Genomic DNA, 14,750 nt, shown 5'->3' with positions numbered 1-14,750 from the left:
TATTTTGGCGCTAGTAGAATAGTTCTATTTGTTTTACTGTATTTCTTTTTTAATCATTACTGTATCCATATTTAAATGATAAAGAAACATACTGGATTTTAGAAATCTAATTTATTAATTCTTGTGATTTAGCAGGATCATAAATATAAATTGTAAACAATCTCAAACCATTTCAAACTGTTGAGGATGACACGTCACAGGAACATCACGTGACCACTCTGACTGCTAGCAAGCAAGCGAAACTATGACAAAGAACTACTTTGGTCCGTTAAAAAGAATTGATGAAGAGTATAGCATTGTAAACCATTCCAAGCTCCTTTTTGGGATGCCATTGTGAGATTTTATATGAGATTATGCTCACTTTTAAATCCATTCTAAACTTTTTTGTTGCCAGTTATCACGCGTTCTAGAATCTTCTTTGCATTCAGTGGTTCCCGCCAAAACGGCCTTTTTTTTTTTTCACCCACGGCCCGCCTCCAGGCACGCCCACTCTGCTGTGGTTGGTCACACTGCCGAGAGGATAAAAGCACTTCCGGTTTGTGCCGGATGAAAAATAAAACCACGAATAAAGAAAATCAATCAGTAATAAATAAATGCAATAATAATAATAAGAAGAAGAAGAAAAACTTAAGAAAGCACATATAGTTGGTGAGTAAAGAAATAATTTATTTTCAGATCCAAATGAACAGTATTAACAGTTATTTAACCTTTAACATGAACATGAATGAAACTTAATCATTTGAGCCGATTAGCAAGTTAGCATCGTAACTTTAACCACATATTTGATGAGCTGCTTTATCTTGTCACTTCATTTTATGTATTTACACTTTTATTCGCATTGACAGCATCGTCTTATTTATTGATTTGGACACAACAAGCACCGCTATACTCCCCACAGACAGGTGGACAGGCACTTAGCAGCTGGAATAAAGCGCCTGGACTTGGGTTTCCTGCCTGGAAATCCTGGCGCTAACCCGAGCTAGCGGGTCCTCAAACTGGGCCCGAAGTACCGCTGGAAGCCGCGTCGACCAGGCGGAGCTCCGGTAAGAAGCGTCGGAACCAGCCGAGCTCTGTGCGCCTCCAGAGGCTATCATGTACCCGAATGACAGCGGAGGTTACTTCAAGATGTCTCCCGTTGGTAAGTGGCTTAGGTTTTCTCCAGCATTGGTAAAATGGAATGTGTTTTCTCAGGTAGAGCTATCATGCTACACAGACAAGCCCTTTGGTTCGATGCCTTTCACAAAATAAACACAGTTGGGAAACTGTTACGTACTGCTTGCTCCTCTGACTCTTCCACACGACCAAGTAACGTTGGAAAGGCGTTGGACTTTAGCAAGTTTGTAGGCTAGTCCAGCTCCATACTTGCCCATGTCCACGAAACAGTCCAGTATTAAATGCCGTTGACAGATTCAAATGCATTTCTTTTGCTGGTAAGGAATCAGGAACTTCAACCACTTGTGTCCGATGGTGGCGTCTTTAGGAATTGGAAACATTTCTAAGCATTGCTAGCAAGTAAACAGCAGAGCAGCGCTTGGTGGAGAGCAGAGAGTTTATACATAAGGAAGTCCGGCCCTCTGTGACATCACAAAGGAACGGTTTTACCACACCTCCTCATACCGAGCGTTTTTGAGCCATCCCAAACTTCTGTCAGGGCCCCTAACCCAAATGCTCAAACCTCATGATCTTTAACATAAGAAGATTCTAACTACATTTATAGGTCAGAAACGTGGAAAAAGCATAATAGGTCGCCTTTAAGTGAAAGCATTTCACTTTCTCTTGGTGCCAATTGTCCCTCTTGTTTTTGCCAAATTTAAAATGAGCTCCTAAAACCATTTTCAGATCGTATTTTGGTGGCAAACAATCCTATGTCTTATCTTGCAGACACTCCAGAGTAGTCAAAGCGTCATTGTGGTCTTTTCTTCTCCCCACTCTCCTCAGATTTCCTCAGGGACCTCATTGCCACGGTAACGCTCCACAGCCTGAGCGGCAACCGGCCTCCGCTAACAAAAGGTCAGCATGTGTCCTGAGGTCGTATGAATTATGTATCAATCTAGCGGTTGTGACTGACCCCCCCCCCCCCCCTCCATTCTATCTTTAACTTTATGTCCTTCCCGAGGTTTTCCGTTGACTTGTACATGTGATGCCGTTCAGGCGTTCTGGTCAAGTATGCATCTTGTGAAAAAGTCTTCCCAGAATAATGGAAGCTGCCATTTGGGATCCTCCGCTGGTTCCCGGGAACAACAAAGACACCTTAATTGCGTTTGTCAGCTTTTAGGGGGGGGTTAAAGTGCCACAAAGTACATTACTGTCATCATCCTACCACGCTCCACTTTCAGGAACTTAAGAGGATGCTCTGCCAAAGAGGAAGCAGATAAACTAGTTTAACGTACTGAATATGCCTTTTTTCACAGCGTAAGATTCAAACGAATCACTCTAAATATCATTACTTTTGGCTTACATCAACGTTTACTCATCAGCCGGTTTTACAGGATGATATTTCCTCAGTTGGAAACATTCATATTAAGTAAGCGGAGAACTGTGAGGGTTTTTTTTTTTGGGCCAACGAGCTTGTAATATTGTGATATGATATCACAGACGGACTAAAAATAGCTTCTTTCCACTTTAGTTGACACTAAATGTTTTCCCTGCGGGTTATTTGAACAGTGTCTGTATTGTATAATGATATTTTTAACCACTCAGCAGTAAGAAGGTTGGGATTTCAACATCACCGCAACACATTTAAGCAGTTTAAGCTTCAATCAAAATGTCTTCAGAGGGAAGTGGTCGTTAGCAACCGTTAGCGTTAATGGCGGATGGTCTCCTTTTATGCTGTAGATCAGGGGGTCCCAAACTTGACCAATTCAGGACCTGCTTGAAAATCTAAAAAATGTCCGCGGCCCACCTTTGTCTTATAACAGTACATAGACAAAAGACGGACCATGGTGTGTATGTGTGTGTGTATGTACGTATGATATATAATATATATATATATGTATATATATATATATATATATATATATATGTGTACACTGCACTGTAAAGCGAGCCTATGGATAATATATGGGTAAACATATGGCTTATGGCGGAGGCCTCCTGTCTTGATGAAAACGCCATCCATCCTTTTGTTGTGTAAATCTCTTTATTTGACGGCAGGCGGCATGGCGGCTGGTGAGGTCACATGATGGATGTGCTAGCAAGGGTTTTAAGTGAGGCTTGTGGATCATGAAATATTGTTATGGCAGTGCTATTTCATTCAAGTGAATGCCTCACAAATCATCTCACGATGCCTTCAAGAAACACGCTCTGAAAGAAAAGGTTCATGTTTTAACTCTTATCCCAATAACATGGTTAGTGTATTTATTGTATTTAACTGACTCCTAGTATTTCCTATTTGTTCACAAATAGGTTGCGTCCTGTTGGATAAATAGACTGTTTCATTGGCTGGATTGATTGCGTCCTGTTAGATAAATAGACTGTTTCATTGGCTGGTTTGATTGCGCTTAAGCAAAGACCATTCACTCAAATATAAAGCCTTCAAATGCGACACCTCCCATCAAATATTTGGACTCTCCTCGGGCTTGTTTGCTCCTTATTGTTCATCACAAGAGCCGTGTGCAAAGAAAGGACTGTCTTAGGGAATATTTAGTGGTGTAATACACAGGTGCATGCGGGGGAGGCACATTCAATATTATAACATTCATAAAAACTTCAATAAAATAAGAATATAGTTCAACAGAACTGTCCAGAGATTAATTTTGCCCTTGTTGCTAGGCAGAATTCATGCTCATTTCGTGGGAGAGAAAAGGCTTGTTGTCTTGATGTGCATATCATGTAAGATATGAAGTACATATCATGTAAGATATGATGTGCATATCATGTAAGATATGAAGTGCATATCATGTAAGATATGAAGTGCATATCATGTAAGATATGATGTACATATCAGTCCGGTCAGGTGGTCAGGTGGTCAGGTGGCCAAGAACAGAATCCCCTTAAGTGGTGGTGGTGCTTCCACACAAAGACCATCATTGTTGCCAGAAATAGTACAGTAGCACAGTATGTGAACACAACACACACAATTGTCAGGTCCTTGAAGTGGCCCTGAAATCAAGGTTTTTCCCATGAGGCCGCAGTCAATGCTATTACATAATGGCTCTAGAGTTGATTTCAAAGGAGGCGGAACTTAAGGAGTATGACATTGGTATAAGTCTATGGGCGTACGTTAGATCCACTTTTCCTGGGCAAAGCAAAGAGCGAGGGAGGGGAGAAAGTTGAGGAAATGATGAGCAAGAGAGGAGGAAGAGGAGGAAGAGGAGGAAGAGGAGGAGGAGGCTGTTCTTCATAAGCAAGTGCATGCCAGAGGAACCAACACACACACACACACACACACACACACTCAGAGTGAGCGAGAGCGAAGGAGAGCATGGATGTGAGAGGGAGGAAGAGGAAGTGAGTTGAGAGAGAGGTGAAGACGTAGGGTTAAGACGTAGAAGAAGACTAGTAGAGCATCGTGTCTGCTGAGGCCATGTCTTCACCAAAAGGTAAGATGACTTGTCTTGGTGGAGGACTTGTTGCTTCAGCCCTTGTAGCTTATTAGTGCATGTGGGTGGCTCTAACAGGTGCATACTGTGTGTGTTTGTGTGTTTGTGTGTGTGTACACAAGACGGTGCACACACACACAAACACTTGTGTGATGAAGGCACATTGTCTGACAGATGAACCTAGTGGATAAGGACTTTGTCACATTATCAATGAAAATGAACAGTTGGAGTCCATTTTTGTTTTTGCTGATCAATCCAAAATGAACACAGGAAAAGTAGCTCTGCACAGTTCATAACTGAAATGCATAAAAAATTTTTTAAAAAGTAATGCATGATACGTTAAACTAAAGTAACTAAAGTAAAAAAACTATTGGTTTTGCATAACTACATGTTACATCTGCGTATGGATAAAAATATGTATGGAGGGAAAAAAATATCGAGGTGAAACAAAAAATAATAATAAAAAAAAAATCTTATTGTATTTTGTGGACTATAAGTCGCTCCGGAGTACACATGGCGGCTACTGCGACCTGTTGTAACCTTCAAACGCCCCTTGTGACACACTCTGACCCGGGTCTTGGGGATTTGGGACTGGCTCAGCAGATCTCCGCTTCCTCTTTCCTGGTAGTTCCTCCGTCCTGCACTTACTGGTCTGAACAACCAATCACATACTTGACTTGAAACTTGCTCCGTCGAAACTTGCTTGTCGTGGCTTATGGCTGCATTATGATGATGATTATGTTATTATTAATATTATGTGTGTTATGAGATCATTTCAAACTGCAATAAGACTTGTCTCACCAAGCCATGACTGACACCAAGTGGCCAATGTAGAATATTACATTCACATTTTCAATGGTCTTCTTAATGCCTTGTATTTATTTACTTATGAATATTGATGTTCATCAAACCATTAAAGCTAGCAATGTAGCGCTATGGTGGTGGTGTTCCTTCTAGTGGATGGGAAGGTGTCATGACTTAGCGGCATAGAAAATGGATGGATGGATGAGTTAACTTGTTAGCTCGTATGTTTATTACGGTGCTTCCTGATCCTCAGGTAATTGTTGTTGACTTCCACTTGACAAAAGTGGTAATGATTATGTTCATATTTAGACAAGGGCTCTCATATCCATCCATCACTCCTGTCTTGAATTAGGGACCTAACCTTAAATGACTCTCCCCCCCCCCCCCCCTTTATTGTGAAAGCTCCACTTGCGTCAGTCTTTGGCTATTTGTAAGAGACTTTGATGCATCGCTTTGTATGATTGGTTCCCAGCAGGCGGGTAGACAAAACTACAAAACTATAGCAGCATCACGCTTGCAGAAAGAAGAAAATGTGGGGCACACCTGGCTTCACTTTTGCTGCTAGGCGGGGGGGGGGGGGTAACGCAAACTTTTGTTTTTATTTATAGCCTTTAAGTGACCTATTTAGAGCATCACACTCCAAAGCCTGACCTTGAGCTTCCATCCATCCATTTTCTATACCACTTATCCTCCCTGGGGGAGGTGGGCTACAGGTGGGGTCCAGGTGGGGTCCACCCTGGACTGGTGGCCAGCCAATCCCTGGGCACATATAGACAAACAACCATGAATTACGTGAAGTCATAGAAAGAAAATTATTGGTAAAAAATGTTTCCCCCTCATCAAATCCTAATAACAAATTAAAAACGGTAGTCTCAGAATAATACATTGATATATTTGTATAAAATATTGATTTATAGCAAATACATATTTTTCTAAAGGTTTTCCCTCATAAAATTCCAATAATAAACTAAGACCAAATTGGTAGTGTTAGAATAAGACATAGTATGCTAACATAATAATAATAATAATAATAACATGATATAATAATATAAGCATCTGAATATGCAGGCAAAGTAGACGGTGCCCTCTCGGACAGAATTCACCTTGAATGTCTTGAGGAACCAAAGTTGGAAAACAAAGAAGTGCTTTTATGAATGGCTCCACAAATTAGCATCCAAGTCACGTTTTGAGACACTCTCTCACACACACACACACACTCACACACACACACACACACACACACTCACACACACACAGGGAGAGAGGGAAGAGCAGGGGATTCCGATCCGTCACAGGGATGACATCATAGTGGTCTGTAGTGATAAACAAAGAACCAAACAAGGGAGTCCCCACTTCCTGTGTGGAATGAAGAGAGAGAGCGCACGGTGGCTCTCATTGGCTGGCATGTGGAGGCATCGCCATGGTGACCGGCCTCGCTGGTGGGCCCCGTGTGGGCGGGGTGGGGTAGAAAGGTTGGGGGGAGGTCACGGCAAAGTTTCACACATAAACCACTGGCTTCTAATCCTGGAAGGGGTTTCTGCAGACACCTTGGTCTTATCTTTCCTCCCTCCTTTCCTCCTCGCTTGGCCCCGCCTCCTCCATGCGGCAGGCAACACAGGTACGTCTCCGCTCCGTCTCATTGGCTTCCACGGCTTTCCATGGCTTGCAACATGCTGGAGATTGTATAGATACCTTTAACCTGGTACATCCTTATGTAAACACTCCACTACAGCCACATGTGTGTGTGTGTGTGTGTGCGTGTGTGTGTGTGCGTGCGTGCGTGTGCACGTGTGTGTTCCCCATCAGCAAACAGTGGAAAAGCCCCAAGTCCACTGCTTGAAAGGAAATCTGTCACGGTGTTTCCAGGTTGTTTAATGATCCTACCGTTGATGGAATGAAAAAAATGTCCAAGTGACTTCCACGGAAAGACAAGTGAGACCACCGGGACCACTTTGCAATGGAATGAAGCCCCTCCTTCAGGCTTCCTTGGTTGGACTTCAGTAGAAAAGCAGTGAATAATGGTGTCCCTCGTCTGCTAACACCATAGTACAGTAGTTGTTTTACCCACTAAGTCACTTATTAAATGACACGATTTCATATTTGCCTATCTTCATACTTAACAGGGCTGCACGGTGGACTAGTGGTTCACATGTTGGCTACACAGTCAGGTGCTTTGGCTTCAAATCTCCGTTGTCCATAGGTATGACTGTGAGAGTGAATGGTTGGCTGTCTGCACAGTGATTGACCACCTCGTCTATCAGCCACCATGGTCGGCTGGAATAGGCTCCATCATCCATCATCTATCATCCATCATCCTAGCATAGAAGATGGATGGAAGGATGGACGGATACACTTAAACACACCACAAGAAATGACATCGTCCATACACTCTCAAAGCCTGCCACTTATCATTCATATAGTCATTTATTCATCTATCAGGCAAAGAAATACTCACTTTATTTAGTATCATAAAAGTATACAATTCATTTACTAATTGCACATGCCTTTTTGTAAGCAATCCTATTCGGAAAGCATGTTCACTTTTCAGATGTTGATTTTTTTTGGCAGGAAAATCGACTAAACCCAGTAAATCAAAGTAGTTTTTCCTGCTTTTACTTTTATGTATTTTTTTGTATTTTTAGCCAAATAAATAGGTGTATTTTTCCCTACAACTTATGACATTCTTTATCATTTTTTGTGTGAGCAATAGTTTTTTATATACTATATTTTCATGCAATAAAATACAATACATGTCATAATTGGTCCAAAAAACTCCTTTTATTTATTGGATTACTAGAAAAAAATGATATATAAATTAATGTTTTAATAATAACATTATCAAATCTAATCCTCACCCAAAAAGGTTGTCCTTCTAAACCCCCAGATATGTAATACAACATTCTTCTTTTCAGGATGCTTTTTTTCCTATAAGCTAATAAAAGTGTATGCTTTCCGCTCATGAAAAGCTGATTGAATGTTTATGATTGTTGCCAAATATTTGTTGGCTTTATACAATCAAACAGGAATGTGTGTCAACGTGTTTTCAATCATCATGCCCTCATGTGTGACGCCACTTCTTGATGAATTACTAGAAAGGACGACGGGGACCAGGCTGGACCACTAGAGCACCAGTCCATGTGTGCCGCATCGCTGGGCAAACGTCCCAGTTCAGACGTGCCAGTTGGACACGTGTTGTCCTTGCACACATCTGTATGCAATCCACTCTGACAACATTCTTCCTCTTTCTTTTCCTTCTCCTTTGAACCCCCCGCCTCCTTCCTTCCTGTCTGTCTGTCTGCCTGCCGCCATCCGCCCACTCGCTGGCAGAGATGAAAGACAAGAACCCCTGGAACATGTCGGTGACCGTCATCATCGCCGTCGTGGGCGTCATTGCCGTGGTCGCCCTGGTGACAGTACTGGTGGTCCAGAACATACCCCTCATTCAGAAGTACAAGGTAGGACCTGCAGGTGGCTTCACTCACTGCTGACAGGAATATGGGAGTCAGGATTTTATGATTAATTGGCCACTCCTAATTGGCCGTAGGTATGGATGTCCACCCTTTGTATTGAATTGTGGACTCCTACAGAGCAGCTCCACACAATAACCCGCACATAAAACTTTGTAGATCTTCCAGAATCTCCACCTATTCCAGCTGTACTTCCTTGGATTTGTGCATCCCGCCTCCTCAAGACTCTTTTCACTTCCTGGTTGCTGTGCAGCGTATATTTCTATTGGAAAGTAGCAGGCACACTTCTTATAAAATGCACCTTGTGGCTGTTTTTCCCGCTTTAAAACTTCACCAAACATGCTCTCTCCTATTGTGGAGTTAAGTTGATTCTAGCGAGAGAGAAAAAACACTGAAAGACTGTCTTTGTCTTGGGAAGGATGTGGAAGGACGTAACGAGGAAGCACGGTGAGTGGGGTTATACTTTAATAAAAAGGTATTCACATTTAAAGAACGCGAAAGAAGACATGATCTATCCGCCCAGGAGTGGTTTAACTGCTTTTTGCCTTGTATTTTGTACCCTGCTGGTCTTTTTTCCATTTTTCCCACTTTGGGATGCATTTTTTTCGGATGCAAGATTTTTCAGGTGTTCAGTGTGTACTGCAGTAGTACTTGGGTGTTTGTGTTTAAGAAGTGCATAAAAAAGTAAGCTAGTTGTTCTTAACACACAGCTGTTAAAGATTAGCATCTCCAGTTTAGTAAACACATCCCAGCTATGCTAAACAAGCTATTGCCGTGTTTGCACATGCTCAGTCAATGTAAAAACACATCGCCCTTATCAAAATGCCGTTTTTGTTTTTTTTCTTGCCAGTATGGCATCGTACTGGACGCCGGCTCCTCCCACACCACCGTGTTTGTCTACCAGTGGCCTGCAGAGAAGGACAACAACACGGGAAGAGCTGAACAGAAGCACTCCTGCAACGTCAAAGGTAGGATCCGCCATGTAGGATCCAATATTCATATTCATATATTCATATTTGTGTAGTTCCAGCATAGAAGCCTGTTTGGAACTTTCAAAATGCTCTTTTTTCCCATCCTGAGAGCCCCATACACATAAAATATGATTCTTTGTTTACCATTACGCAGCACTTTTGAGCAGGCTATGGGATTGCTTTAAGTAGTAGCATGCTAGCATGCTAACTAACTAGCAAAGTGCCAAAAAAACTTCCAAAAACGTTAAGATTGGAGAAATGGCGCCGTATGATTAGCTTATATCATATCCACGGTGCAAGTTGATAGTGGCTTTAATTCCTCTTTTCTTGCTTCCATCAAGTTTTTTACACAAGTAGTAAAACTACAGACGAAAGCATTTGCTAGCAAGATGTTTGGATCCATGCTTAGGGAAAAAAACTCTACATGAGTGCATCATTGCACTCTCCATATGGTTTTTCACATTCAAATATTACTGCATTTGATGTGTTTAGAAGGTTCAGAGATTTTTTTACCTTTAACTCGTATTTGCCATTGCCATTGATTTCATTTATAGATTCAATTTGAACATACCTTAGATTTAATTCCCATACATCATGGCATATACACAAAAAATTGAGAAAAATATATAAAAGTATTTTTCAAATGGGGAGTTACTTTCAATCACCCTGTACATCAAAACAAAATAGTCATACATTTGCATTTGCATCCTAAAGAATCAGCCTGCGTTATGTTTGTCTCCTGCTGTATCCCACCAACTTTGCATGAATGTCTTTGCTGAAGGTCCAGGTATCTCCAGCTATTCAGCGACGCCCTGGAAGGCCGGGGAGTCCCTGAGAGCATGCATGCAGGAGGTGGAGGAGAATATACCCAGGAAAAGACACGCTGAGACTCCGCTTTACCTCGGAGCCACGGCCGGGATGAGATTGCTGGAGTAAGACCTGGATAAGATCAATATCGCTAATGTGCTGATTTACGCTCTCCTATATCCAGGAGACGCCGATATCTACTTGTTACTAGCCAGATGCCATATTAATATTGCTCATGAGTATATGAGGTGTGTGTGTGTGCGTGCAGGAAGGCCAACAGCTCCGCATCCGAGGAGGTCTTCAAGTCCGTCTCAGAGACCCTCCAGAGGTTCCCCTTCTCCTACCAAGGTGCCAGGATCCTCAGCGGCCAGGAGGAGGGTGCCTTCGGCTGGGTGACGGTCAACTACCTGGATGACCGCCTCAAGCAGGTTCCATCGCTCGTCTCATTCTGCAGGTTTTAATAGTAGCCAGCCCCCGCTGCACTTAGCCTTTCATGCCTTTGTGTGTGGGGGGTGCAGGGCCTGAAGACCACAGGGGCTCTGGACCTCGGCGGGGCATCCACCCAGATTAGCTTTGTGTCCAAAATATTCGACGGCTCTGAGTCACCCGACAACTCAGTGACCTTCCGTCTCTACGGGAACGACTACAACCTTTACACGCACAGCTTCCTGTGCTACGGGAAGGACCAAGCGCTGAAGATGGCGCTGGCCCACCAGACCCAGGTACACCAGGTACACCACTCAACATTAGAGCTCTCTCAACATGAACTAACACCCCTATAGTTATATTTACACTGGTGTTCTCCAATATAGTAGACATAATAAGAAGAATTAAGACATTGTTGAGTGGGGGCAGACAGGAAGTGACATCAGGGGTTCAGAGTTGAGTTTAGGGCTGCAACAGAAGCCTGTGTTTTTATTTAGGATTATTTGCATTTTGCATTTTGTGAGAAAATTCAAACCTGCAATAAAAGTCTGGTGCTTGTTTGTCTCACCAAACATGACAGTAACAATACTGACACCTACTGACCAGTATAGAGTATGTGAGAGAATGTGTCCCAGGGTGAGTCCCTAAGAGAGAGGGGGGGTCCACCCTGGACTCAGTATATTTATTATGTCAAATAAAAGGCCTACCTGTTACTCTTTGGAACTGAGCGGATAGTAAATTCCCCTGGCCTGGCTGGAGAAAAACCAAGGCTATGAATGCGTACGTTAAAAAAAAAGCATTGTTGTGGTCAAATCCAATGATTGTTCCAACCATTCCAGCATCTTTTCCATCCTCCTTGACCTTGTCGTGCGTCTGTCCGGCAGGCGAGTCCTCAGGCGGTATCCGACCCGTGTTTCCATCCGGGTTACAGCGAAACAAAGGAGTACTCGACCCTGTACGACAGCCCCTGCGTGTCGGACAGGAAGCCCCAAGGAGCCCCGCCGGTGTTCCGACACAGCGGCATGGGAAACTTCCAACAATGCCAGGAGATTGTACGGAACCTCTTTGACTCCAGTCAGTGTAAATACAGCCAATGCTCCTTCAACGGGGTCTACCAGCCTCCTCTGCAGGGGCTGTTCGGGGTGAGTGTGGACTATCAATGTATCGTATTATTACCTCATAGTTGATCCGTCTAATGTGAACTTGGTGTATGACGCTTTATTCTTAAAGTGGCAAAACTGAAGAAGACAAATTTGGCCCATATTGATTTATTAAACACAAAAATATTACATTACGTCTTCTGCACATAAATAAACTAACTAACTCTGTACACACACTCCCGTTTTTGTTCTTCCACATCCTCCTTCACAGCATTGATGTTTGAGGAAGTACACTGAGTGATGAAGGACAAACTGACTCTTGGTGTTAATTGTGGATCTTTGTTTTCGCCTCCTTGATGCTGCTGTAGGCCTTCTCCGCCTACTACTACGCCATGAGCTTCCTCAACCTCACCGACACATCCATCCCTCTGGATACGGTCAAGGAGAGGATAGCCAGCTTCTGCGCTACACCTTGGGAGCAGGTCGGGGATCACATTGATGGACGTGTCTCCGTGGTGCAGTGAAGCACTCGTGTTTTTATTGCAGGTGAAGCAGCAGAACCCCGGCATTAAGTTGAAGTATTTAGTAGGGTACTGTTTCGCTGGAACCTACCTCATCACGCTGCTCACAGACGGATACAACTTCACCTCAGATACCTACTCCACCATCAAGTATCTACAGCAGGTCAGCACCAGATGCTCCGCTCCTCATACGTTCATTATTTACCTTCTCAACTTGGCTTTCTGTGGTTGCTTTGGGCCCGTTATCTCAGATAAAAGGAAGCGACGCTGGCTGGACTCTGGGCTACATGTTGAACCTGACCAACATGATTCCCGCAGAGGCTCCCGACACGCCCCCCCTGCCCTACGCCGGCTACGTGGCCATCGTCACCATCATGGCCTTGATGCTGTTCTCCATCTTACTGGTCTGCATACACTCCTTCAGGCCTCTCTGCACCAAGCCGCCCCCGCCGGCACAAATCGTATAAACACGAGCTAAAGGAGAGCACCATCGCCTAAAGGTGATGCATCAGTCTGGGTCTGCACGGCAACTTTAATGTACATTTATACACATTCCTATCATGGATGATACATTCTATTTTCATTTTGTCCCATTTTTTAAATCTATTTGAAGGCCATCAAGATGAGCATGGTACTGTATATGAAATATAATACACACTTTAGCTTTGGCTGGCTTGTAAATTGGTTGTGGAAAAAAGAGGATGTGCTGCCCTCTGGTGTTCAAACACCCACATTGTAAATAAATTTGCACCAATTGAAGCCGTTTAGTATTTATGAAACAATAACATGACCTCATAATTTGTTGTTGTGCTAAAAAACGTAACATTTCCCCCAAAGATTGGTAACCCTGCACTTGTAGTGATGAACTGAATATACTTACAGGAGCTGAGCGGCCATTTTGGCCTTGGCGGAGGTCTGCACTCCACCCACAGCCAATGTAGTGTAGAAGTACACACAGAGAGGCGTCTCTAGTATTTGGCTGCTAACAGTAAGTGGAAGCTAAATGGCAACTGGTGTGAACGTTATCACACTTTCTGGCAGGAAGTGGAAACTTTCCAGCCCTTCCTCCGCATTCCCGGTCCTACTCTTATCTGCAAGGAATGCATCAACAAGGGAGAACAAACAAAATGTCCTAATAAAAGAGCATATCCTGCTTTAACCGTAGAAGAGTCTTGGCCCGACAGCAGGCAGCCATGTTTGTTCTCAAAGCGCTTCTTCGCTCTTGCAAGCTCGGCCCAGTTTGCTGTGCAGGCTGGAGGACCCCGAGGCCGGCGTGTACGATGCCCGCATGGAGGCGGCCTGCTCCGACACGGACGGAATGCCTGCCGAGTGGTAGCTGATGGGCGGGGCGGCGGCGGCGGCGTGCTCCCGCTCGATGATGTTGGCCGTCTCGGCGTCCAGCTCCCGGATTCCCTCCAGATAGAACCTCTGCCTGAGGCGCCTCATCTGGGGCAGCTCCACGCACGTCTCCATCAGCACCAGGACGCACACCAGGCCCAGCAGCAGGTACACTACCAAGATACAAGTCATGTGACCGATACGGCTGGCGTGTTGTTGGATGTACCAAGTGTAATATGACAAGTTTTAAGGGGTGGACGTCTCCTGGAGTCGTGTCTGGAATCCCCATAGAAGAGCACTTCATCAAATGAAAGGGGACCTATTGTGCTTTTCCACTTTTCCGACCTACAAATGTAGTTATTGTTGTATTCTGGTGTTGAACTTTCAGATCAGGAGGTTTTTAGTTTGGAAGTGAGCCCTGAAAGACGTTTGGGATGGCTCGAAGCACTCCTTTTTAGAGGGCGTGGCAAAACTGTTCCTTTGTGACGTCACAGAGGAGCAGGCTTCTCTATGGGCGTGGCTGTAAGCCAAATACATTCTCTGCCCTCCCCCAAGCTCTGAAGCTCTGATGTCCACCACAAGTTGCTTTGGCGCCAATCAAAACAAGACGAAGAAGAAGACGGCGAGATAGAAGTGAACCTTGCTGTACCTGTACCTTTGCGTCCACTCATGGACCGGTCTTGAAAATGTTCACTAATTTTGATCTTGAGACGCCACATAAGGTACAAAAAATATTTCCGCCTTTGGGCATTGTTGGCTACCAAGTAAATGTTCC

At 43.8% G+C, this 14,750-nt stretch overlaps 2 protein-coding genes across 2 annotated transcripts in view; one reads left to right on the top strand and one right to left on the bottom strand.

The window, feature by feature from the left end:
• Positions 1-560: 560 nt before the first annotated feature.
• On the top strand, positions 561-13,396 carry entpd1 (ectonucleoside triphosphate diphosphohydrolase 1). Its single transcript, XM_058061072.2, has 12 exons — positions 561-648; positions 899-1,138; positions 1,939-2,010; positions 8,673-8,800; positions 9,663-9,780; positions 10,565-10,715; positions 10,859-11,018; positions 11,109-11,312; positions 11,901-12,158; positions 12,485-12,598; positions 12,663-12,800; positions 12,889-13,396. The coding sequence occupies exons 2-12, from the start codon at positions 1,093-1,095 to the stop codon at positions 13,102-13,104; spliced, it is 1,605 nt and encodes a 534-aa protein (XP_057917055.2). The 5' UTR covers positions 561-648; positions 899-1,092; the 3' UTR covers positions 13,105-13,396.
• LOC131109277 (potassium channel subfamily K member 1-like) overlaps positions 12,317-14,750 on the bottom strand; it is a 4,638-nt gene continuing 2,204 nt past the window's right edge. The window contains exon 3 of the mRNA XM_058061075.2: positions 12,317-14,148. Coding sequence (XP_057917058.2) covers positions 13,841-14,148 — 308 coding nt within the window. The 3' untranslated portion in view covers positions 12,317-13,840. The remainder of the gene's footprint in view (positions 14,149-14,750) is intronic.

Source organism: Doryrhamphus excisus, unplaced genomic scaffold, assembly GCF_037039965.1.
Source record: "Doryrhamphus excisus strain RoL-2023G ecotype Guam unplaced genomic scaffold, RoL_Dexc_Guam_v1.1 HiC_scaffold_24, whole genome shotgun sequence".
NCBI classification, from domain to species: Eukaryota; Metazoa; Chordata; class Actinopteri; order Syngnathiformes; family Syngnathidae; genus Doryrhamphus; species Doryrhamphus excisus.
Note: the sequence above shows the minus strand (reverse complement) of the source record. Positions and strands in the feature narration are given on the sequence as shown.

Coding starts and splice junctions, on each gene's coding strand:
- entpd1 (XM_058061072.2), top strand. CDS start 1,093: ATGTACCCGAATGACAGCGGAGGTTACTTCAAGATGTCTCCCGTTG. Junction 10,716..10,858: donor GCCGGGATGAGATTGCTGGA/GTAAGACCTGGA, acceptor GTGTGCGTGCAG/GAAGGCCAACAGCTCCGCAT. Junction 12,159..12,484: donor CTCTGCAGGGGCTGTTCGGG/GTGAGTGTGGAC, acceptor ATGCTGCTGTAG/GCCTTCTCCGCCTACTACTA.